The 24,435-nt window shown below is 42.9% G+C and overlaps 1 protein-coding gene across 3 annotated transcripts in view; it reads right to left on the bottom strand.

Annotated features, from left to right (window-relative positions):
- Window positions 1-24,435, bottom strand: part of CDC42BPG (CDC42 binding protein kinase gamma) — a 193,137-nt gene that overhangs the window by 22,360 nt on the left and 146,342 nt on the right. For all 3 annotated transcript variants that reach the window (XM_077287754.1, XM_077287753.1, XM_077287755.1), the window contains 20 exons: window positions 22,008-22,112; window positions 21,231-21,328; window positions 16,344-16,586; window positions 16,146-16,256; window positions 15,735-16,003; window positions 14,557-14,662; window positions 14,354-14,478; window positions 8,422-8,536; window positions 8,054-8,202; window positions 7,779-7,867; window positions 7,652-7,701; window positions 7,399-7,476; window positions 6,287-6,355; window positions 5,978-6,083; window positions 5,766-5,899; window positions 4,940-5,067; window positions 4,763-4,844; window positions 4,255-4,471; window positions 4,106-4,168; window positions 1,860-2,447 (listed from right to left, as the gene is read on the bottom strand). In XM_077287754.1, coding sequence (XP_077143869.1) covers window positions 1,860-2,447; window positions 4,106-4,168; window positions 4,255-4,471; window positions 4,763-4,844; window positions 4,940-5,067; window positions 5,766-5,899; window positions 5,978-6,083; window positions 6,287-6,355; window positions 7,399-7,476; window positions 7,652-7,701; window positions 7,779-7,867; window positions 8,054-8,202; window positions 8,422-8,536; window positions 14,354-14,478; window positions 14,557-14,662; window positions 15,735-16,003; window positions 16,146-16,256; window positions 16,344-16,586; window positions 21,231-21,328; window positions 22,008-22,112 — 2,925 coding nt within the window. The remainder of the gene's footprint in view (window positions 1-1,859; window positions 2,448-4,105; window positions 4,169-4,254; window positions 4,472-4,762; window positions 4,845-4,939; window positions 5,068-5,765; window positions 5,900-5,977; window positions 6,084-6,286; window positions 6,356-7,398; window positions 7,477-7,651; window positions 7,702-7,778; window positions 7,868-8,053; window positions 8,203-8,421; window positions 8,537-14,353; window positions 14,479-14,556; window positions 14,663-15,734; window positions 16,004-16,145; window positions 16,257-16,343; window positions 16,587-21,230; window positions 21,329-22,007; window positions 22,113-24,435) is intronic.

Raw genomic sequence — 24,435 nt, 5'->3', positions numbered from 1 at the left:
TGGGGCATATTTGTATATGGAGCATCTTATGGGGCCATACTGAACTGTATGGAGCATTATATGGGGCTCCTGATTCAATATGGATATTCAAAAACACGTAACCTACTGATGTCTCAATTAATTTTACTTTTATTGGTATCTATTTTTATTTTTGACATTTACCGGTAGCTGCTGCATTTTCCACCCTAGGCTTATACTCGAGTCAATAAGTTTTCCCAGTTTTTTGTTGCAAAATTAGGGGGGGGGGGTCGGCTTATACTCGAGTATATACGGTACCTACAATATATTAATATTTAACTAGTTATCTTAAAAGAACTCTTTTTAAGCCATGTCATTTTTTTTTTTATAGACATATTGTAGTAATCACACTAGGCTACTTGCTGTAGTTCACCTGTTAGTTTTGCAGTATAGATTAGCACAGGATGAGCAGAGTCACTTCATATAAACGGTGGACCAGTTAACAGCTCAGTTGTACTGCTGGAGGCCTATTGTAAGGCAGCATTACAGAACTAAACATTATCTGGATAATAAGGGGCTGTATATCATCAATTTCTGGAGTCAATTGACAAACAAATGCAATAGATTATTGCAAATAATTTCTGCTGCCATAAATCACACGCCATGCTGTAATGCATAGACAGATGACACAGGAAAATAGGACGTGCTTTTGAAATTCAAATTAATTTGTCAGAGGCAAAGGAGGTGAACTATGGCCGTTATGTATGTAGAGTTAAAATGTCTACTTTTATTTAAAATATTTTTGTATTTATTTTTTTAATTGTAGACATTTACCTGTGCTTAATTTTTTTTTATAAAAATTCATCCTTTTTCACAAAAAAGTGATGTAAGAATTGCAAGGTAGGTACACATTGAAAATGAACTTAATGAAATGAGCATTATTATGGGGTCTTGCTTATGCTTAAAATTTGCATTGAAATTAAGAACTATAATATGCAATTGTAATTGAAATGCAGCAGAACTGATGTCAGCAATGTCAGATCAGTGATCAATCACAATGAAAGTAGCTGCTGCCAACTCTCCTATGTCTCTGCCACATCAGTCGAATCTCTGTATTATTCACAGACTACTGCACTCATCTTCTTCATTCCTGAAGTTGTACAACTGTTTGGAGTATTTGTCCAATATTTTAGGGCTTTCTCTTTCTGTACCTTTTGCTGAGCTGTGAGTTCTTGGATCAGCTCACTATCCTAAAAACCACCCTAAAATAGCTGCTTCATTCCCTACCTTGGCTTTTATACAGAACATGATAGCCAGTTAGGTATCGTGCAGCCAAAGTGATCGTGCTTGAGGTTATGTCAGCCTGCTGTGATTGATCTAGAGATTAATATTCTCGCTCTTTCTTATTCTTGTTATAACCAACATATTTACTCCAGTCCTTGCACATTTTTATTGTTTTTGGGTTCTTTTTAAAGGCAGTGCTTGTAGGACACCTTGCCTTGCTTAGGAGTTGCAATTTTTCTCCGTTTTAGGAACCGCTTAATTAGGGTGGCCAAAGAGTGGAAATTTGATATAGATTTATGGGAAAGGATGACATGATGTCACATCAGAAGAGAACTAGGACTATATTTCCTTTTTGGCATTTCTTATACATATTTAATCAACAGATCAAGTGAAACGAAGCAACATCTGAATATTAATATGCTGCATCTTTAGAAATGGGGGGTAACAGTAAATTATCAATTTATAGAATGAATAAAAAAAAATACAATAAAAAATAAGTGGCAATATTGTGTTGGAACACAACAAAACAACATCCGTAAAAGTTATTTGTATGCAAATAGATATACCAATTTACATATGGTAAAAAATAAAATCTAAAAAATACGTATTCCACTTACCGCAAGCCAATGGAGGTGCAGGCCACATGATTTCTTGTGAACGTGACTTTTTCCCCTCTGCATTCACATATATTCCAAATGTGGAGAAACATAATAGATACTCGCTAAGTGCCAGTCTTGCTGCACAGAGTGCATCAGGGGCAGCTTGTATAAGGAAGGTTAGCTTGGGATCATCTGGATTTGGAAAGTTCAATGGTGCCCCTTCATTTAGGAGAGGATAAAGAGAGAAACCAGATGTAAATCCAACACAAAGTCTTTCCCCCAGGATGTCCATACACTGTACAACTCCCGCTGCTTGAAACTCTTTAATCCGCCGAGGAAGACCCTTTCGGTTGGTTAATTGGAAGCAGACAACCTGACGCTTGGATGCAGCACAAAGAACAGATGTTGAGCCTTGGCAGACCAACCCAGTTGTAATGACTTGACAGCCCTTTGCTTCAGGAATCTTCACTCCAGGAGAGTCCGGTGGGAGGTCCCAGGTGAAGAGACGGACACTATGACTCTTCCCACAAAGGACCGCCAACTGCTGGACTTCTGGGACACAGCGCAAGGACAACACACGCTTACAGTCTCCTAGCTGGGTGATTTCTAGTTTAATTAAGAAATATACCGTTAGAAGTTACCATTTAATTTATCCTAAAAGTAAACTACATATATAGAATTTTTTTCAATACACTATAAACAAAATAATATAAAAATATATCCGATGTAAAGTAGACGTCTTGTAGCTACAATGTCATCTCAACACTTTGTCAGTGTGAAAAAAAATAATCTGTTTTTATAGTCGATATTTTAAATTTTACATTTTTTTGTGCCATTTTTTCCCCCCCAACAAATATTAGATCTATAATAGGTATGTATAAATTCACCATAAAATAAACATCATAGTAGGTAGCACTTAAAGAGGTAAGAAAGAAAAAATGGGGGTCAAAATTGATATGCAAAATGGGGTTAGGAAACAGTTAAAAAGAAAAAAGGAAAGGAGTTCTAAAATTACCTTTTCTGTAAATCAAGTTTATGTATGAAAAAAAATTTTTTTTTGCTAGGGTATGTTTCCACAGGGCGTATTGCTTAAGTTTTTGCTGCGTATTGGAAGCTGCGTACAGCCGCAGCGTCCAATCCGCAGAGTCCAGATGATACAGCATAATAGAGGGGATTTTATGAAATCCTGTCTCCACTATGAGGGCAGGGCCGCATCCGGCGGCCCTGTGTATCCGGACATGCGGCGCGTCTTTACCGACCGCAGCATGTCTATTTATCTTGTGAAGATGCTCCGTCTCCGCAAGATAATAAACCCGGTCTATGAATACGATGCAGTGATTCCGCATGCGCCGGATTACTATGCAAGTCAGCAGTTCTGTTACATATAGGCAATGTGAGCATCGCCTACATGTAGCAGAGGTGATTGGGTTATGACAGCTTCTAGTCTTCAATTGAGACTATTGAAGCATGCCAAAAGTTAAAAAAATAAAATAAAACCTACACATATTTGGTATCCCTGTGTTCAGAATCGCAGAATCAATAACAAAAAGGATTAACCTGATCAGTAAATGGCGTAGCGATAAAAAAAAGTCAAAACACCAGAATTAAGTTTTTTGGTTGCCGCAACATTGCATTAAAATGCAATAACTGGCGGTCAAAAGAACCATTAAAAACGTCAGCTCTATGTACAAAAAAATAAGCCCTCACCCAACCCAAGAGCACGAAAAATTAAGACGCTATGGGTACCGGATGATGGCGCCATTTTTATTTTAAAACAAATTTTAGATTTTTTTTTTTTTCACCACGGAGATACAAAACCTAGATATGTTTAGTGTCTATGAACTTGTAATGACCTGGAGAATCATAATGGCAGGTCAGTTTTAGCATTTAGTGAACATGGTGGGAAAAAAAAAAAAACGGTGTGAGATTGCACTTTTTTGCAATTTCACCGTACTTGGAATTTTTCCCGTTTTTGAGTACACAATATGGTAAAACCAATGGTGTCGTTCAAAAGTACAACTCGTCCCGTAAAAAATAAGCCCTCACATGGCCATAGTGGCTGAAAAATAAAAAATGTTATGGCTCTGGGAAGAAGGGGAGCGAAAAACAAACGCAAAAATGAAAATGGACTCCGGAGCGAAGGGGATAAAACCAAATTACATCACCTTCTGACAATTTAGATGCCCCTATTGCCAGTGCAAAGTTTGAAGGAAAAACACGCTGACGACCATTTTATGGTTGTAAACATTTAGAAACCGTCTCACCGTTTTTACTCATGTGCAACAAATAAAGCCCATCTTCTGTCCCCAAAGCAATCCTTTCCTGATCTGAAAAAAAATTTTTACACCTTAAATGTACTCTGCAGCGTTATACGGTATATGGAACTAATTTTAATGCCATAAATATAAATTACCCATGATAGCGGCACAGATCGTTGTGCGTATGAGAGGCAGTGCACTGTCATACGCCTCCTTCAACAACCGAACAGAGAGATCTTGAGGCCTCTGCTCCCGCAGCAGCGACTGAAGTTCCTTCAGCACTTGCACCCATTTCTGCATTTCCTCTGAAGTCTCTGCCAGCAGAAGCTGAGAGGACATGGTGAATGGGAAGTTGAGCTGTGAGAAGGTCACCTGCGCCAGATGGAAACGTAGCAATGATTGGATGATCAGCAATTAAAACATAAATCACATCAAACCCAGTTAAAAAAAAATAAAAATCCGTTCTGCCATTCAGTTCAGGCCCATGGGGTCAACAAGTTATCACCTATCTTGTGTACAGAAGATAAAGATGTTCTCCGGTGAAAACCAGATAAGTTATTGGGCTGGTAGCGGCAGTAATGGCATGTCTACTGGCGGTAACCCATTTCACTAATGGCTGAACCTATACTGATATTCGATTAAAACTCAGTCTTCATTACTCACCCGAAATATACAGGGAATGTCTTTGGGATTAGCATGAATGACATCAGACTCCAAGACGGAACTGGCAGAAAAATGTCGATCTCTAAACAAAACCAAAGAAATTGAGACAATTCATAATTACCGCTAGAAATACAATAAGAAAAGTAAGCAACAAATATGGACCATGTGGGGACACACCTCATATCGATGACCTGTAGGATAGTGGTGTTACACTGAGAGCTGGCATCATACACTAGGACTTTGAAGTCACTTATAATTACGTAGGCTCGCTGCCATCCTTTCTTTACTCCTGCTGGCTTGGGGATCTAAAATAAAAATAATATTATAACACAAACTGCAATAGATAAAGTGTATAATCTGCAGTAAGCAAATAACAGGACACAGCAATAAATCATACATTTAAAAAGAAAAATTTTTTAGGTATTAAATACACCAGTTTTCTTAGAATATTTTCACATTTTAAGTTGCCCACAGCAAACATTTTCTACTTTCCATCCCCCCCAAAAAAATTGTGATCTACATAGTAAAATAATTTAGGATTAGATAATAAAAAAAAAAAAATAGGTACTTAGCTGACATTACTTTGATTAAAACAAACGTGTGAAAGCCATCCTACCGGGACAAGGTGTTCCTAATCAGGTTGGACCACAACTGGAATGTGCCAGCAGGCCTCAAAATAGATGGGAGCAGAGCAGAACCGAGGCCTGACCATTTCCTACCTGCCTGTGAAAAGCTATATAGACAAGATACACAGTTGCACACTTCAGAGACAAGCGTGTATGTGTACAAGGGATAATGGGGTGGGAGTCGCTCGTGAAAGAGTTGGCTGAGCCAGCAATAGGCTCCAGGACTCAAGTGTGAGAACAACCCATGCAGCTCCTAGCATTACACCCTTGGATTTTGTCATTTCTTTATCCATTCTTAACTGTCCTAGGAGTATTATGTACCAGGTCAATGCTAGGATAAGTGAAAAAAAAATAATAGATAAAAATAATTGACTAACCGATAAGTTTCCTTCCATCGCAGTACCACTGCCAGTGTTTGGGTCTACTCCAAGAAGCCTCTTATTTTGACTAGGGGGAGATGGACAGATTGTGGCCCCATCACAACAGGCTAGATGGCACATGTATCCACACACTGAAGGAAAACAAAAGCAACATTAGTTCTAAAATACTCCGAAAAACAAAAACAGAACTAAAAATAATCAGTTCTCACCTTCACAGCAAACGCCTTGCCGCACCAGTCCAACCATGACAGATGTACACCGGAGACATTTTGTCGGAGACGTAAAGGTTTTCACTTTAAAGGTGTGCACCTTCGGCTGTAGGGAGATTAAATTAAGAGAACGGAGCCATCAAAAACTCAAAAGAAGTACTAAAATATTGCATGCAGTATTCAAGGAGGGGAAAGCGGCAGTTTGCTCACTTTTCTTCTAACAAGGAATATTTGTGCCGATATCTATTATGGCATATACTGTCCCCAGAGGTGGCATTATAGTAGGTCAAAGTGTGGATACTTAGGTACCTTGTCCGAGGTCTCTTCGATACTTTCTATGAAACCAACAGATCTTCTGTTCACTTTATTTTTGATGGACTAATGAGACAAAACAATTTAAATAAAAAATTATGTTTTTCAACAATTATCTTATGGACTGATTTTCTAATTACTGTCAATAATTAGAAACCTGTAATATATAATATACTTCACTCACGTCTGGTTATACAAAAGTACAAAACTAGGCTGCAAGTTTTGAAAACAAAAACAAAACAAAAAAAACAAGAAGGTTTTGCATCTTTTTTATATACTTGTGTTTTAAATTAATTTTCAAGATCTCCACTTGCTAATATACATTCACATGATGTAAATTGCTTCCACTTAGTCACAGTGGATTTTTAGGCTGCACTCACACATCCGTGCGCTTTCCATTGTATTCTCGTACAACAACCCAGAGTTTCATTGATCCATACACACATCAGTAGTAAAAACAGATTCATGCTTCTGATCCTTGAGGCTCAGAGAATGTTCCATTTTTCATCCAATTTGTGTATTAGATTCTGCCATTTAAATGAATGGGGGATCGGTGTAAAACAGATGAGACGCTGAAGGCAAACTTCATTGGATAAACTGATATCAATGGATAATTTAAAAAAAAAAAAAAAGTATCTACTGGATTCAGGGTAAAAAAAAAAAGTGATAAGATGCAGCTAGGATGACAAAAAAGATCAGTTGCTTTCTTTTGTTTGAATATGTCATTGTAGCTTTAGATTGTCATTTTGAACAACAACCACCAGGGGTGACCACTATAATCAAAAAGGTATCATCTGATCCTAAAACTGGTCATAGAAACTAGATGGCACTACGCTCATTTTCGCTGGCCCCCCTTTTCCCATAGGCTTGCATCTAAGAGTCGGTATCTGGGAAAGGAGGCCTGCGGCCAGTTTTTACATCTCGGTCCAGCTTACCACTTCCAACATTCATGGTCTAATTGGAAGCTATTTATTGTTTAGAGAATGAGACCGTAAGCACGTTCAGCTTTAGTATCAAGAGGTTGAAAATACTGTAATCTTATTGGCCAAGAAAATTTCCTCCGGTCCCCAATAATAAGTATGAGATCAGTACTAGTGACTCCTACTCACATCAGTTCTGTCTCGTCTCAAGATGACGCTGCCCAATGCTTGAAATTGTTCTTGGTTTTCTGAAGCGGCAACATCCTTCTGTTGGGGGAGAAAATAAACAAAGTATCACTTAAACTTGACAAAATGGCAAACCAAGGAGGCAGCCTCCTAACTGTTTACATTTCCATGGATATTTATTGATGAAACTTCCTAGGCAAAAATGTGTTAATTTTCGATAGACATTATACATACAACTTAAACAAGACATTCATACCTCAGCACGAAATGATAGAAAAGGAATGAGAGAACGCTGCGGCTTGTTTTCTGAAAAACAAAATTCACACTGAGGACACAGCCTAATAATACCCATAATTTATCTGACAGGGACAGCCTCATCATACCTGCTGTCCCTTTGGTCTTTGCTTCCTCGCGCAACTTCTCTATTTCCACTCTCAACTTCCTGTTCTCTTCATCTGCCTCCTGTAGCTTTCTATTGGAAGCCATAACATACACATTAAAGCATTTTATCAAGTAATTTATTTTCATAACGTAATGATGGGTATTTCAAGACTACATGCAAACATTTTTTTGAGCAAATAAAGTAGAAAATTTAGATATGTTTTTACAAAGTCATCGACATGGTGTTCTACTCATTATACATAACGACAGTCCGCACCTGTCCGTTTCAACGCTCTCAGACTTAAGTTTATTTAGTTCCTCCTGGAAACTCTGCTTGGCTCTGATCTCTGCATCAAGAGCGGACTGGAGCTCGAGTCGTGCCGAAGCCTCTAGTTTCTGTAGCCTTCGGGCTTTCCATTGGCTCTCCTAGAAAGTGAGAAGGAATACATGCTGTATTCACTAAAATTACCCAGAATTGATCATTTAAAACGTGCTAAAAAAGTTATAAAGCCATCAGATTAAACTAATCTTGGCGAACTGTTGAATGGCTCGTATGTAAAGAATTTGGGACAATCTTTGTCTCGAGCATCTTTCAATGAACTTTCATAAACTTAAAAAACAACTTAAGAACCACCATTTTCTTACCCCTGTCTTGCTGGATGGCGTTTGACTTCCTGAACTTTTCAGTGTCTCCAATTCTTCTGTCATTTTGACAGATAAGGCTTGTAGATAAACACGTGATTGTTTCTCATCATTCACCCTACAGAAAAAAAAAAAAGAAAGAATGAAATGTGTATTTGTAGAACATGGCTAACTGGGTTTATATTGGATTGGAAATTACATTCACCTATTGTACTAGCATAAATGGAATAAAAAATGGAATATTTACAGACCTGTGAAGGAAGTAATAGAAACTTTACAAGGGAGATTGTGTACAATTTGCTGCATCTTATTCCAGCACAAAGGAGTTTGAATCGCATGGCTCGTAATAAACTTGGCACATCTTTCTCTAAAACTTGTCTCCAAAATAAATTTAATTCTACAAACTGTAGCACAAATCTGTGTTAACCTCTGGTGTAAGTTTAAGGTTACTTCTGCTACATCAATGGTTGGGCCTATAAAGCCCAGCCACAGGATTTGCTTTCAAAGGAGGGCCAAGATGGCAGCCATGGGGACCTTCAGCAGGACGCTGGGCTTCGACGATGGCCCATCAGCATCCAACAATGTGACAAGTCATGCAGACAGCAGCATTTATATGGTTTAACAACAGCAATTGGAGCCAACTCCAGTCGCTGCAGTATAACACAGCTAGCATATGTCTGGTTTGGAGTAGACTCAGCACCTGAGCCCATCCCATACATGGGGGCAAGACATTGTAAGACATTGTAAGTGTACCATGGCGCGGGGCAGTAGCCGTGGCCAAGGTACTTGTCTTTTACGCCCCAGCAAGATACATGAAGGTGGGGGGTCTCGGCAGGGGGTGTGAAATTGTCCTGTGGGTGGAGCTATGCCCTTTCAAGCCGCATGCAACCGATGGCGTTGGTTGGCTAGGACCAGATGTTTGACAGTTCAATGAGGGAGATCACCAGTAAAAAAGGGAGATTTTTGTGTACTCACCGTAAAATCTCTTTGTCTTAGCCTCTAATTGGGGGACACAGGACCATGGGTGTTATGCTGCTGTCCACTAGGAGGCGACATCATGCATAATCTGAAACAGATTAACCGTGGCTCCTCCTCTGCAGTATACACCCCTGGACGGCATCAGCCTTCTCCAGTTTTGTGCAAAAGCAGTAGGAGGAACGTAACATGAATTACATAGACATGCCTATAAGAAGGCCACTATGTACGAGCTCAAAGAACAATATGAGAACTCAACAGTAACAACGGCCCGAAAAGGGCAACAGGGTGGGAGCTGTGTCCCCCAATTAGAGGCTAAGAGAAAGAGATTTTACGGTGAGTACATAAAAATCTCCTTTACTCTGTCGCCTCATTGGGGGACACAGGACCATGGGACGCCCTAAAGCAGTCCCTGGGTGGGAAGCAATGGACGAATATTGTGCAGACAGGCCCCTATACTTGGGGCACCGCCGCCTGCAGAACACATCTACCCAGGCTCGCTTCCGCTGAGGACTGGGTATGAACCCTGTAGTGTTTAGTAAACGAGTGTGGGCTAGTCCAAGTGGCCGCCTTACACACTTGTTGTGCCGAAGCCTGGAGCTGAATGGCCCAGGAGGCCCCTGCCTCCAGTGTAGAGTGTGCCGTAATACCGGCTGGAAGAGGAGAATTCTTAAGGCAGTAGGCCTCTTGTATGGTGGATGTGATCTTCTTGGCAAGGGTAGCTTTGGAAGCTGGGAGACCCTTGCAGCCGCCTTCCGGAAGAAGGAAAAGGGATCAGACCTCTGGAAGGACGCAGTCCTAGACACATATATACGCAATGCCCTGACAAGGTCAAGCGCATGCAGAGCCTTCTCCACTCTATGAAGCGGGACCGGACAAAGGGAAGGCAGAGAAAATTCCTCATCGAGGTGGAAGTTGGACACAACCTTCGGAAGGAAGGATGGGACCGTACGGAGAACTACCTTGTCCTGGTGAAAAACCAGGAAGGGCCGTCTGCAGGAAAGTGCTGTCAGATCAGACACCCTGCGTAGCGAGGTGTTTGCCACCAGGAAAAAAAACACCTTCTGGGAGAGAAAGCAGAGCGGGACCTCCTTAAGGGGTTCGAAGGGTGGTTTCTGCAATGCTGTCAGGACCAGGTTGAGGTCCCACGTTTCTAGTGGTCATCTGTAGGGGGGAACCAATCGGGAAACCCCCTGAAGAAAAGTCCTTAGTCGCAGCTTGGTAGCAATGCGCCTTTGAAAAAAGCACTGAGAGGGCTGACACCTGGCTCTTAGGCGAGCCCAGGGACAGCCTGGCCTCCAGACCCGATTGGAGAAAAAAAAAACAGGTAGATCGGGGAGGGAAGAAGGGAATGGGGTCTGGCCGCGAGATTCGCACCAGGTAAAGAGAACTTTCCAGGTACGGTCATAGATCTTGGCAGAGGCTGGCTTCCGTGCCCTGATCATGGTCCTAATGACGTCCGTCGAGAGCCCTGCCTGGGTTAGAACCCAGGTTTCAAGGGCCATGCCGTCAAATTGAGAGCCACTAAGTTCTGGTGGTAGAACAGGCCTTGTGATAGAAGATCCGGGCGGTCGGGGAGGCGCCAGGGGGCGTCTGCTCAAAGTTGTACGACGTCGGCGTACCATGTACGTCTGGGCCAGACCGGTGCGATTAAGATGGTTCGAACTCCATCTTGCTTGATCTTCCTCACCACTCTGGATAACAGGGGGAGAGGTGGAAAAATAAAAAATATACAGAGGCTGGAACTGGGTCCAGTCCTGAACCAGAGCATCTGCTCCGAGCGACCGCAGATCGTGTGTTCTGGCCATGAAGTTGGAGACCTTGGCATTGAAGTGGGATGCCATTAGGTCCACATCTGGGGTCCCCCAGCGATGGCAGATCTGACAAAAAATTTCGGGATGGAGAGACCACTCTCCCAAATCTATTCCTTGTCATCAGAGGAAGTCTGCTTCCCAGTTGTCCACACCCGGAATGTGGACCGCCGAGAGAACCAAGCCTGTGTCCTCCACCCAGTGGAGGATGTGTGACACTTCTCGCATCGCCTGGGTACTGCGGGTCCCCCCTTGGTGATTCACATATGCCACAGTGGTGGAATTGTCCGATTGTATTCTGATGTGAGAGGCTGCCAGTAAGTGATGGAAGGCCTCAATGCCAGGAGGATGGCACGAATTCCCAGGATGTTGATGAGCATGATCGCTTCCACTGGGGACCACTTGCCCTGTGCCCTGTGGTGTAGGTGCACTGCACCCCAACCCGTCAGGCTCGCATCGGTGGACAGAACCTTCCACTGACCTGTGAGAAAGGATTTCCCCTTTGCTAGCGAGGTTGGCTTGAGCCACCAGTGCAGGGACCTCTTGGTTGACGACTTTAGCCGGAACTCCCTGTCGAGAGAGAAAGGGATTCCTGTCCCAGGACATGAGAATGGCTAGTTGGAGAGGCCTGAGGTGAAACTGGGCCAAATTGGGACCGCTTATATTGCTGCCCCCATCCTGCAGAGGACTCATGGCAAACTGGAGAGATCGAGGGGGTTTGCAGAAGAGGATGCGAACTCCTAGGCGGAGAGCCAGTGCCTTGTGCCTGGGAAAGAGCACTAGACCCCTGGAGGTGTTGTATAGCATTCCCAGGAAGGTCAGAGACAGACTCAGGGTTGGTGATGACTTTTGTAGGTTGACTAACCAACCCATGCGACTCAGTGTCGATTGAGACGCTGAGCTCGCAGTCCTTGAAGGTGGGATCCTTGATGAGTAGATCGTCCAGTTATGGAACGACTACTATGCCTCTGGAGTGCAGGACGTCCATGGTGGCGGCCATGACCTTGGTAAACACTCTGGGAGCCGTGGCGAGTCCGAACGGAAGAGCCACAAACTGGTAGTGGTCCTGGTCGCTTGCGAACCTAAGAAAACTGAAGAGCAGGTGCAATCTGTGTATGCAGGTATGCATCTTGTATTTCTATAAAGGCGAGATGTTCTCCCTTCTCCATGGACGCAATTATGGACCGAAGGGGACTCCAGCGGAAGTGACGAACCCATACATATTTGTTGAGATGTTTTAGGTCCAGTACGCTGCCTCCTTTCTTGGGGACTACGAATAGATTGGAGTAGAACCCTCGGAAGCGCCCGGCCATGGGAACCGGTACTATGACTCCTGCTTGAAGAAGCGAGGGAACCACTTGGTGGAAGGCACGAGCCTTGGCTGGCGGTTTTGGGGGGGGGACAGAGAGGAAGACTCGGTTCGGTGGGTTGGAGGTTGAACACTATCTTGTATCCGAAAGACACTAGTTCCCTGACCCACCTGTCTTCTGTAGTAGGCATCCAGACCACTCCCCCCGGCCCCGACAGGAGCCCGCAGCTGGGCTGGGGTCCCTGGATGCAGGCGCAGTGTGCTGGCCCATTGCTGGGAGCTGTAGAATGCTGCCTGTACAGGCCCTACCTGAGGCGTCTCAACCTAATGCCCCCAGAGGGGGATTAGGGAGGGTGCTGTTGTCACCTTCAGGGGCCTTTATCCTCACCTCGACCTCAACCCAGAAACCAAAAGGAATTGGGGAAGGAGGGGGGGTCTCGACTTCGAACCAGCAGCCGAGGGACTGGGGAATAGCCATCTCTACTTCAACCGGGCACCCCATAATAGGGGGCCGAGGAAGGAGCCATGCAGGGAGTCTCACAGGAGACCCACTTTTCTTCATCTGTAATCCGTCGGAAAAAAACGGAGTAAAAAAATCTTAGGTGTTTCTCCTATGCGACACTAAGCAAAAACTGGAGAAGGCTGACGCCGTCCAGGGGTGTATACTGCAGAGGAGGAGCCACGGTTAATCTTTTTCAGATTATGCATACTGTCGCCTCCTAGTGGACAGCAGCATAACACCCATGGTCCTGTGTCCCCCAATGAGGCGACAGAGTAAAACCTTTTTACTTCACTTTATGACCGTTTCTATCACAATATGGACCATTTTAGACACACAGTACCAATTCCTTCCTCTTTTCGCACTTGTTCTCCATCTTCACCACATCCCAGCTAGGTACTACAGTCCAGTTAGCAAGAGTCCTTGACTCAACCAGCACTTCTGCTTCTTTTCTCCCCTCTAGTGAACTATATTGCCAGTACTTCTCTCCTCTTTCTCTGGAACTCTCGCCTGGGACAATCTCTTAATCTTACGTACTCTGTCCCATTTAGGCCCGCTACCTCTCAAAGTTATAAACTCTGAGCTATACTGATAGGTGTGCTGACCCAGCACGAGTGTCAGATAACCCTGTTCTTTTGGTCACTTCTCGCTTTCTGCTAGGATCTCGCTATCCTCTGTCTCCTCGCTCGTTAGGGACACCCATGTCATGTGACCTTAGGTCTTCTTTCTACGCATTCTGGGCCCTTTCTAACATTCTGAAAGGAAACTGTCTTGGTCCCTTAAGCTTAGCCCCTCCCTCACTGGGCTAGTCTCAACCATTAAGGCCGGGGTCACACTTGCGAGTGCAATGTGAGAAACTCGCCCAAGTCTCTCGCATCAATACCCAGCACTGCTGCAGGGACTCAGGAGTCAGACCGGAGTGTGTGGCTGCATGTATTTCTATGCAGCTGAACGCTCCGGTCCCAAGTGCCGGCAACAGTGCCAGGTATTGATGCGAGAGACTCGTGCGAGTTTCTCGCATTGCACTCGAAAGTGTGACCCCGGCCTCTTATTTTCCCTGTTACCTAGCTGTTGCAGGGCAGAACAAAGCTTCATCTCTAACAATACAGATTATTAAAAAAAAAGCCAAGAAAAAAACATCATAGCACTTCACATTACACAATATAGCATTTACACTTGTTCTTCAAGGGGGAAACGTATGCATTAAGTTCTCCTCCTTATACAATTACATTTTATGTCGGGAAGGGGGATTAAACTAGTTATAACAAAATATTTTAGGATACATCTGAACATAAACAATGGTATGGTTGATGATAATGGAAGAGAAAGAAGATCTCTCACCATTGGAGAATGTCTGTAATCTGAGCTTCCCAGTTGGCTATTGTCTCTTTCTTATCTTCCAATAATCGGACTTCTTCTTCCAGTTGCTTCTGAGAAGAGGACAACTTTTCTGATATGGTCTTCAGCTAAATAGAGAAACATTTTAAATAATCTCAGTATTACAGCAGAGCAACTTGAAGGTGCTGTCAGAACATAACTCTAACCTTAGCCATGTCTTCCTGAAGTTTTTGGTTCTCCTCTTTAAGTTGATTTTTCTCCCGCTCATTTGCCTTTTGTATCTTTTGAAGCTCCTCTTCTTGTGTACGAGCACTGTGTGAGCAAACAAAAATGATAGAAGTACCATCTAAAAGCATCTTTAAAATAATACGATGTCAAAGACCACAAATACATTGAGATTAAGGATGGCTACTGGAACCAATACAAAAGATGGTAAAGGCATAAAAGAAAGAAAAAATGTTAAGTTGTCATGTCAACATCATAAGTGGGTAAAATTGCAAGTACGGTAGTTTGTAAAAACAAGCAACTTTGCAAATGTACTTTTCTATTACAAATCCTCTCCATTCTCAATTATGGAAGGATTTTGAATTTTATTCAATAGATAAAACAAAGGATAATGCCACCTCACCATTCAATTGCTCCTTTTTTTGCACAGTGCCTCAACTATGGCTACACAAGAAAGAATTCCCAAGAAGAAAAGGTGTGCAGCATTTAGGCATAAGCAGCAAAGTTTCATTTAAAACTTGTTAAAATCTGACGAGTATAATTAGCACACAACTGTAGTGCTGGCGACGCATTTCAGGCATCATCTTGTCTTTAATCATAGCACGGTACGTGGAGACACCTGTAAAACACATCAGCAGCAATGGAGCTAGTGTACTGCTCATTTTAACAAAATTAAAATGTTGCCGATTTTATCTCCAATGCTGGATCCATTTGCTTTGAGGATTTTTACATTTTTTCATTTACTGCTCATTAAATCCATCTGTGGTGGCCAGTCTCCTAGGCACGGAGGGCAGAGCTTTCCAGCTGTCTACTGCTCTGTAGATGGAAGGATTTGGGAATCCTCCAGGAATCCTGTAAACAGAGGCAGCTTTGCCTTTGCAGCATCAGAAGACCGCTGGTGGACAGAGGCTGGCAGGTTTCAAGAATCCTACAAGCCTCTGTCCACCGGTGCCCTTCTGGTGCTGCATAGGCAAAACTGCCTCTCTTTGTAGCATAAGAGAATGTACAGTCTGGGCCAGTGGCTGATCTGAACTGACTCAATTGGGAGCACACCGTCACCTGGAAAGCTCAAAACTAGGAGGCAGAGGAGCATTGCACTAGTGGAATAAGAACAGGACACAAACCCTTTAAGGAAGGAATGTGCAATTCTAAAATTTACCTATCATTTCTTGTTTTGCCAATTATTTCCTGCATGCCTTCTAATTCATGTTTTAATGATATCAGTTCTTCCTCCTTCTCTCCGAGTTCTCTACGGAGTAATTTGGTCTCGTTGGCATGTTCAGAGTCCCGACGGGAAAATTCTCCTCGGAGTTGAGAAAGCTCTGTCTCCAGTTGTTGGATCCGTCTTTCAAGTTCTACTTTCTGCTGTGCCATCTCGTAGCTATGAAGTGAGCCACTGATAACGGGAGAAGTAACAGCCTGCTGTACCTATAGAAAGACAGAACACCAAAACTATGGGTGTATCCTGCACACTTTATAGAGAATATAGAAATCAGAAGTCTAAAAATGAAAATTTGGTTAAACTATGAACTCTCAAACTGTCTTCATATGCACATATCACAATTATTACCTTCACCCTTTCCAGGTCTTCTGAAGCCTGAGTAGCTAGTGCTTCACTTCTCTCTAGCAGCTTCTTCTGTCTTTCCATTTGTATGGTCAAATCCTCAACTAGTGATTCTGCCTACAAAAAAAAAATAGATTTAAATACATGAGTAATAAGATTTACATGTACGTCATGGAGAAGTATTAGTGACGAGTGTGCTCCTACCTCTCGTCTACTGGCTTCTGCTTTATGTAGGTCCTTTCTCAGGGTCCTCACTTTTTCTGCTGTCGCTTCAGCCTCGTCTTCTTTATCTTTCAGCCTACGGGACAATCTACTATTTTGAGTAGTTATCCCTTCACATCTGTCCTCCATTCCACGTAGCTCATCCTGAGATTTTCGTTGCTTCTCAACCGCGATCCTCAGGTCTTCTCCTTGAGACTTTAGCTGTTCCAACAGATCGGCAAGATCCTGTAAGGAACAAGTAGAACACTCTAGGAATTGGGCCATATATATTAATAATAATAATAATAATAATAATTTTTATTTATATAGCGCCAACATATTCCGCAGCACTTTACAATTAAGCGGGGACATGTACAGACAATAAATTCAATACAAGTTAAGACAATTTAAACAGTGACATTAGGAGTGAGGTTCTTGCTGGCAAGCTTACAATCTACAAGGAAATGGGGGGACACAATAGGTGAAAAGTGCTTGTAATTTCAGGTCTGGCAATTATAGTAAATAGGGATTTTCATATAAAGCTGCATAATCCGGTCATCAGCCAGTGTGTTTAAGTGCAATAGTCAAGTATCAAGTGCAGTTATCGTGTGCATGGAGGGTGTGGAGACAGATGCATAGTAGGGTGCAGATTCAGAATAATATTTGGAAGGAGGGAACAGGGCAAAGTTAGTTTACTGAGTAGTTGATGTGGTAGGCTTGTTTGAAGAGATGGGTTTTCAAAGCACGCTTGAATAGGTCGGGGCTAGGTATCAGCCTGATCGTCTGGGGAAGTGCATTCCAGAGAGCTGGCGCAGCACGAGAGAAGTCTTGGAGATGGAGGCGCGAGATTCAGATTATGGGGGATGTAAGGGTACTGTCACACAGTGGCACTTTGATCGCTCCGACGGCACGATCCGTGACATTGCAGCGTCGCTTGATTATCGCTCCAGCGTCGTAGACTGCGGTCACACTTTGCAATGCACGGCGCTGGAGCGATAATTTCATGACGTAGTTGTGATGTAGAAGTCATACGAGACATTGGGAATATCGTGCACATCTTTGTTACACGCTGCGATCATGCCGCCACAGCAGGACATTTGTAGCGACCGTTGTGCCGTTGTAGCGACCAAAGTGCCACTGTGTGACAGTACCCTTAGTCTTAGGTCATTTGTAGAACAACAGAGGGCACATGTAGGGCAATAGAAATGAGAGAGGAGATATAAAACGGTGCAGAACTGTAGAGAGCTTGGTGGGTGAGAGATGAGTTTATACTGGACCCTGTATCGAATGGGTAGCCAGTGTAATGACTGGCACAAGATGGACGCATCGGTGATGTGGCTGGACAGAAATATGATCCTGGCTGCCGAATTCAAAATGGATTGGAGAGGAGAAAGTTTGGTAAGAGGGAGACCGATCAGAAGAGAGTAGCAGAAGTCCAGATGAGAATGAATAAGAACGACAGTAAGAGTCTTAGCAGTTTCAAAGGTGAGAAAAGGTCGGATTCTGGAGATGTTTTTAAGATGCAGGTGACAAGAGCGAGTGAGTGATCGGATATAGGGAGTAAAGGAGAGTTCGGTGTCGATTATGACCCCAAGAAAACGGGCATGCTGCTTGGGAGTTATGGTTGAACCCTCCAGGGTTATTTCGATGTTAGGTAGAGTGAGTTTAGTAGAGGGGAGAAACACAAGAAGTTCAGTTTTGGAGAGATTTAGTTTCAGATAGAGGGAGGACATGATGTTAGAGACAGCAGACAGACAATCCTTGGTATTTTGAATTAAGGTAGGGGTGATGTCAGGGGAAGAAGTGTATAATTGGGTGTCATCAGCATAGAGATAATACTGGAAACTTAATCTGCTGATTATACACTGCCCAATTGGACAAACAGAGAGAAGAGGAGGGGGCCTAGGACTGAGTCCTGCGGAACCCCGATAGTAAGGGGACGAGGAGAGGAAAAGGAGCCGGCAAAAGATACAGTGAAGGAGCGGTCAGAGAGGTAGGAGGAGAACCAGGTGAGAGCAGTGTCCTTGAGGCTTATAGAGCGGAGCATAGTGAGGAGGAGCTTGTGATCCACAGTGTCAAATGCGGCAGAGAGATCCAGGAGAATCAGCAGGGAGCAATGACGTTTGGATTTAGCAGTTATTAGATCATTAGAGACTTTAGTGAGGGCAGTTTCAGTGGAAACCAGATTGTAAGGGGTCGAAAAGAGAGTTATCCAAGAGATAGCGGATTAGATGGGAGTGGACCAAGCGTTCCAGGAGTTTAGAAATGAAGGAAAGGTTAGAGACAGGTCTGTATTTAGCAGTGCAGTTATGGACCAGGGATGGCTTTTTAAAGGAAACCTGTCACCCCCAAAATCGAAGGTGAGCTAAGCCCACCGGCATCAGGGGCTTATCTACAGCATTCTGTAATGCTGTAGATAAACCCTCGATGTATCCTGAAAGATGAGAAAAAGAGGTTAGATTATACTCACCCAGGGGCGGTCCCGGTTCTGTTCTGGTCCGATGGGCATCGCGGTCCAGTCCGGGGCCTCCCATCTTCTTACGATGACATCCTCTTCTTGTCTTCAGGCTGCGGCTCTGGCGTATTTTGTCTGCCCTATTGAGGGCAGAGCAAAGTACTGCAGTGCGCGGGCACCAGAAGAGGTCAGAGAGGCCGGCGCCTGCGCAATGCAGTACTTTGCTCTGGACCGCGACGCCCATCGGACCAGAACAGAAGCTCACCTTCAATTTTGGGCGTGACAGGTTCCCTTTAAATAAAGGGGTTATGATGGCATGTTTAAATGAGGAGGGAAAGATACCTGAAGAAAGAGGTTAAATATTTTAGTCAGGTGAGTGGTGACCACTGGTGAGAGAGACTGCAGGAGATGTGAAGGAATGGGTCACTGTTGCAGGTTGTAGGCCGAGCAGAAGCGAGGAGCTTGGAAACGTCTTCTTAAACAGGCTGAAAGATGTCTAGTGAGCTTGAGGTGTGGCAGGGAAGGGGATCCAGGAACTGAGGAGATTGGGCTGAGATATCCTGATGGATGTTGTTGATTTTTTCTAGGAAATAAGTGGCCAGATCCTCACAGCTGAGGTTGGTGATGGGGGCCTGTACTTTAGGTTTCAGGAGGGAGTTTAAGGTTTCAAAAAGTCATTTTGGGTTGTTAGATAGTTAGGTGATGAGGGTGGTGAAGTACGATTGTTTGGCTAGATGAAGGGCAGAGTTATAGGTTTTGAGCATGAACGTATAGTGGATGAAGTCTTCTGCTAAGAGAGATTTTCTCCACTGCCGCTCTGCACACCTTGAGCAGCACTGAAGAAAGCGTGTTTGCATTGTGTGCCAGGGCTGCCATTGTCTGAGTTGGGTCTTTCTGCGTGTAGAAGGTGCTGCGTCATCTATGGCATTCTTCAGTGTATTACTGAAATGTGACAGTGCCAAGTCTGGACAGGAGAGGGAGGCTAAAGATGTGTGGAGATTGTCCATAAGCTGCTGGGTATTAAAGGTACGTTTATTCCGATAAGTGTGGCAAGTGGGGGTGTCCCGGGTGAGGAGACAATTCTTGACAGAGAAGGAAAGAAGGTTGTGGTCCAAAAGCGGGAGAGGGGAGAAAGTAAAGTCATGCAGAGAGCCGGGACGGGGGAAAACCTGGTCCAGAGTATTCCCATCCTCATGTGTAGGAGAATTAGTAAACTGTGAGAGGCTGAATGAAGAAGTTAGAAAAAGACGATGAGGGGCAGATTGGGAGAGGGGATTATTGATGGGGATGTTAAAGTCTCCCATGATGAGGGTGGGTATGTCACAGGTTAGAAAGTGAGTAAGCCAGGTGGCAAAGTGGTCTAGAAACTGGCGGGAGGAGCCTGGAGGGCGATAAACAACCGCAACTCGCAAGGAGAAGGGCTTAAAGAGTCTGACGGCGTGGACTTCAAAAGGAAGGAAATGTAAGTGAGGGAACCGGGGGGGATGACCTGGAAAGCACATTGTGAATAAAGGAGCAAACCCACACCACCACCCTGTCTGTTCTCAGGTCTGGCGGTATGTGAAAATTTCAGCCCACCAAACGAGAGAGCAGCAGCGGCGGTGGTGTCTGAATTCTATAATGCAGCTAGAGGAGAGTAATGTATGCTGGTGGAGGGAGGCCCAGGTTTGGGGGAGATGTCGCCTGCAACTAGTAAAGGAGAAAAAACAGAGCGGGTGGTGGGATGATTTGTTTGAACGTTTTGAGTGCTGCATGGAGGTATTGGATGGTTTGGAGTGGGTAAGAAATGTCAGTAGAGCCTCCGAGTTATACAAGGGAGAGGGGAGAAGGGAGAGAGAGTGCACAGAATGTGTTAAAGGGCGGGCGAGTTGTGAGAAAGCAGAAGTAAAAACAAATAAGCAGCAGATTGATATGATCAATGCATAATGTAGTACGACTGACCAAGCAGCATGTTTGTATGAAAAACTTATGCACCTTACCTGTCTCCTGCCCTGCCCAATTGCCATTCTCTAACTATCAAGCACTTTATCCTGTTGCACTTAATATCTGTCACACGCATGACCCCGCATGCGTGCTATCCCAGCCACAGCTAAATACATATGAAATGAAATTCCTGCCAGCATCAGGCACCAAATGGCCACAATCCGTAATTAACCAATTAGCACAAGGCCAGAGCAGGCATTCCTATGCAGGGTAAACAACAATGCTGAACAAGGCCATAAAACAGTGAGGAAAAAAATAGCTTTGAACACTTTAAAGCAGAAACTAAAAAAGAGAGAAAAAAAAACACCACAGGAGTGAAGGGTTAAATACCATGAAAAAAATCTTGCTAGTTATGATTCAGTTCACACTTGTCAGTCAGCACACATATTGTATTTAATGTTTTTTTCGGGCACTATACCAAGGTCATAAAAGTGAATTGCGTTTTTAATTACCTTGGCATATCGATCCTTCTCTTTTTTCAGCGTCCTGATCTGTTTCTCCAGGGACTGAATTTGTGCTCCTGACATGGAATCCTGTTCTGTGGATTTTTCTGTGGAGTAACCGAACAGATTAACTCTGACAAGTTTTTGTATGAATAAATTAAGATATCTGTAATACGCAACCATTCACATTTACAAATGACGTCTGTGTTGTAAGAGCTGCCACCATTGGCAGACACCCAGAACATTACGGTATGATGATATCTTAAGCTTCTCATACACGTTAGCCTAACGCCAGCCAAATCCACCGAAAACCATGGGTATGGCCAACAGTAATGTGTATGGGTACCCCGGACAGATGATTATCGGGTAATTTAAGGACATGGCATGTCAGATTTCAGAATATCAGCAAAGCGGGTGCTACTGCGTATGGTGGAATTCGGGGCGATAGATGATTATCAACCGAACAATGGTTTGGCTGATCATCCAGGTGTCAGCCAAGTCATATGGGAGGTTTAGTGTAGAAGTCCTATGCATATTGCAGGTTTAAAGGGTTAATGCAAACGATTGAGAATACTTTTGACATTTTTTTTTATCTGTAATAAATATTAAAAAAAAAAAAAAAAAACACATTCATAAATGAAGTGTCATGTGTCAGTGAACAAAAACCCCTGAAAGGTCTCTCAACTTGATAGAAGGACAACATAGATATTTTCAGGCTGTTTTTTGGGGTGGGATGCTTAAAAAAATTAAATAAAGTGAAGAGCAATTACAGTACAGTGCACACACCTGCTAATTTCTTCTGCAGAATTTCCATTTCAGTCCTTAGGCTCCGGATCTCCCGATCTTTAGTAGGGGTCTCGGCGTTTGAAAGAATGTTAATATAACTAGCAGCTGAAAGACAAAGTAAGAATTTCTAAAATGCAGATAAGACGTCAAAAAGTGGTAGTTTTCTTAAGCCACCACTTGCACGTACCATTTAAAAACAGAAATGTTTGTCATTTTTTATTTTTTTCCTTTAACAATGCTTTTTAGCACCATCATTTTTGTAGATTTTTTTTTCCCCCTCAATTTGTTTTTCAAAATTACAAAACATTGAATTCATAAATCATGTGATTTAAAAGAAAAAGTAAAATTAAAAAGGCCACTAAAAGAGCAATACACATTAAGAAGGAAAAAAAACAAACACACACACACGTAGGAGAAAAACAATATTATCTTTTTTTTTTTTTTTTTTTTTTTTTAAGTTTATTTACTTAATGTGGCATTTTTTCAAATCAGAAAATGTGGTTACATTACAATTTTGGAAAGAATAGGCAACAAATGAGAGGACACACACACCCTCACCTCTCATTTGTTGCCCATTTTTTTCCATGAATGTAATGTAACCACAGTTTGCGATTTGAAAAAAATGTCACATTAAATTAACCCCTTCATGACCCAGCCTATTTTGACCTTAATGACCTGGCCATTTTTTGCAATTCTGACCAGTGTCCCTTTATGAGGTAATAACTCAGGAACGCTTCAACGGATCCTAGCGGTTCGGAGATTGTTTTTTCGTGACATATTGGGCTTCATGATAGTGGTAAATTTAGGTCGATAATTTCTGAGTTTATTTGTGAAAAAAACGGAAATTTGGCGAAAATTTAAAAAATTTCGCAATTGTCACATTTTTAATTTTTATTCTGTTAAACCAGAGTTATGTGACACAAAATAGTTAATAAATAACATTACCCACATGTCTACTTTACATCAGCACAATTTTGGAAACAAAATTTTTTTTTGCTAGGAAGTTATAAGGGTTAAAATTTGACCAGTGATTTCTCATTTTTACAACAAAATTTACAAAACCATTTTTTTTAGGGACCACCTCACATTTGAAGTCAGTTTGAGGGTTCTATATGGCTGAAAATAGCCAAAAGTGACACCATTCTAAAAACTGCACCCCTCAAGGTGCTCAAAACCACATTCAAGACGTTTATTAACCCTTCAGGTGTTTCACAGCAGCAGAAGCAACATGGAAGGAAAAAATGAACATTTAACTTTTTAGTCACAAAAATGATCTTTTAGCAACATTTTTTTTATTTTCCCAAGGGTAAAAGGAGAAACTGGACCACGAACGTTGTTGTCCAATTTGTCCTGAGTACGCTGATACCTCATATGTGGGGGTAAACCACTGTTTGGGTGCACGGCAGGGCTAGGAAGGGAAGGAGCGCCATTTGACTTTTTGAAAAACTGGCTCCAATCTTTAGCGGACACCATGTCGCGTTTGGAGAGCCCCCGTGTGCCTAAACATTGGAGCTCCCCCACGAGTTACCCCATTTTGGAAACTAGACCCTCCAAGGAACTTATTTAGAAGCATAGTGAGCACTTTAAACCCCCAGGTGCTTCACAAATTGATCTGTAAAAATGAAAAAGTACTTTTTTTTTTTTCACAAAAAAAAAAAAATAGCCTCAATTTTTTCATTTTCACATGGGCAACAGGATAAAATGGATCCTAAAATTTGTTGGGCAATTTCTCCTGAGTACACCGATACCTCACATGTGGGGGTATACCACTGTTTGGGCACATGGTAAGGCTTGGAAGCGAAAGAGCGCCATTTGACTTTTTGAATGAAAAATTATCTCCATCGTTAGCGGACACCATGTCGCGTTTGGAAAGACCCTGTGTGCCTAAACACTTTAAACCCCCAGGTGCTTCACAGAAGTTTACAACGCAGAGCCGTGAAAATAAAAAATAATTTTTCTTTCCTTAAAAATGATTTTTAGCCCGGAATTTATTTTTCCCAAGGGTAACAGGAGAAATTGGACCCCAAATGTTGTTGTCCAGTTTGTCCTGAGTACGATGATACCCCATATGTGGGGGTAAACCACTGTTTGGGCGCACAGCAGGGCTCGGAAGGGAAGGCACGCCATTTGGCTTTTTGAATGGAAAATTAGCTCCAATCATTAGCGGACACCATGTCGCGTTTGGAGAACCCCTGTGTGCCTAAACATTGGAACTCCCCCACAAGTGACCCCATTTGGAAACTAGACCTCCCAAGGAACTAATCTAGATGTGTTGTGAGCACTTTCAACCCCCAAGTGCTTCACAGAAGTTTATAACGCAGAGCCATGAAAATAAAAAATATTTTTTCTTTTTTCAAAAATGATTTTTTAGCCCACAATTTTTTATTTTCCCAAGGGTAACAGGAGAAATTGGACCCCAATAATTGTT

Source organism: Ranitomeya variabilis, chromosome 2, assembly GCF_051348905.1.
Source record: "Ranitomeya variabilis isolate aRanVar5 chromosome 2, aRanVar5.hap1, whole genome shotgun sequence".
Taxonomy (NCBI): Eukaryota; Metazoa; Chordata; class Amphibia; order Anura; family Dendrobatidae; genus Ranitomeya; species Ranitomeya variabilis.
The sequence above is the reverse complement of the archived record's forward strand: the minus strand, read 5'-3'. Positions and strand labels throughout refer to the sequence as shown.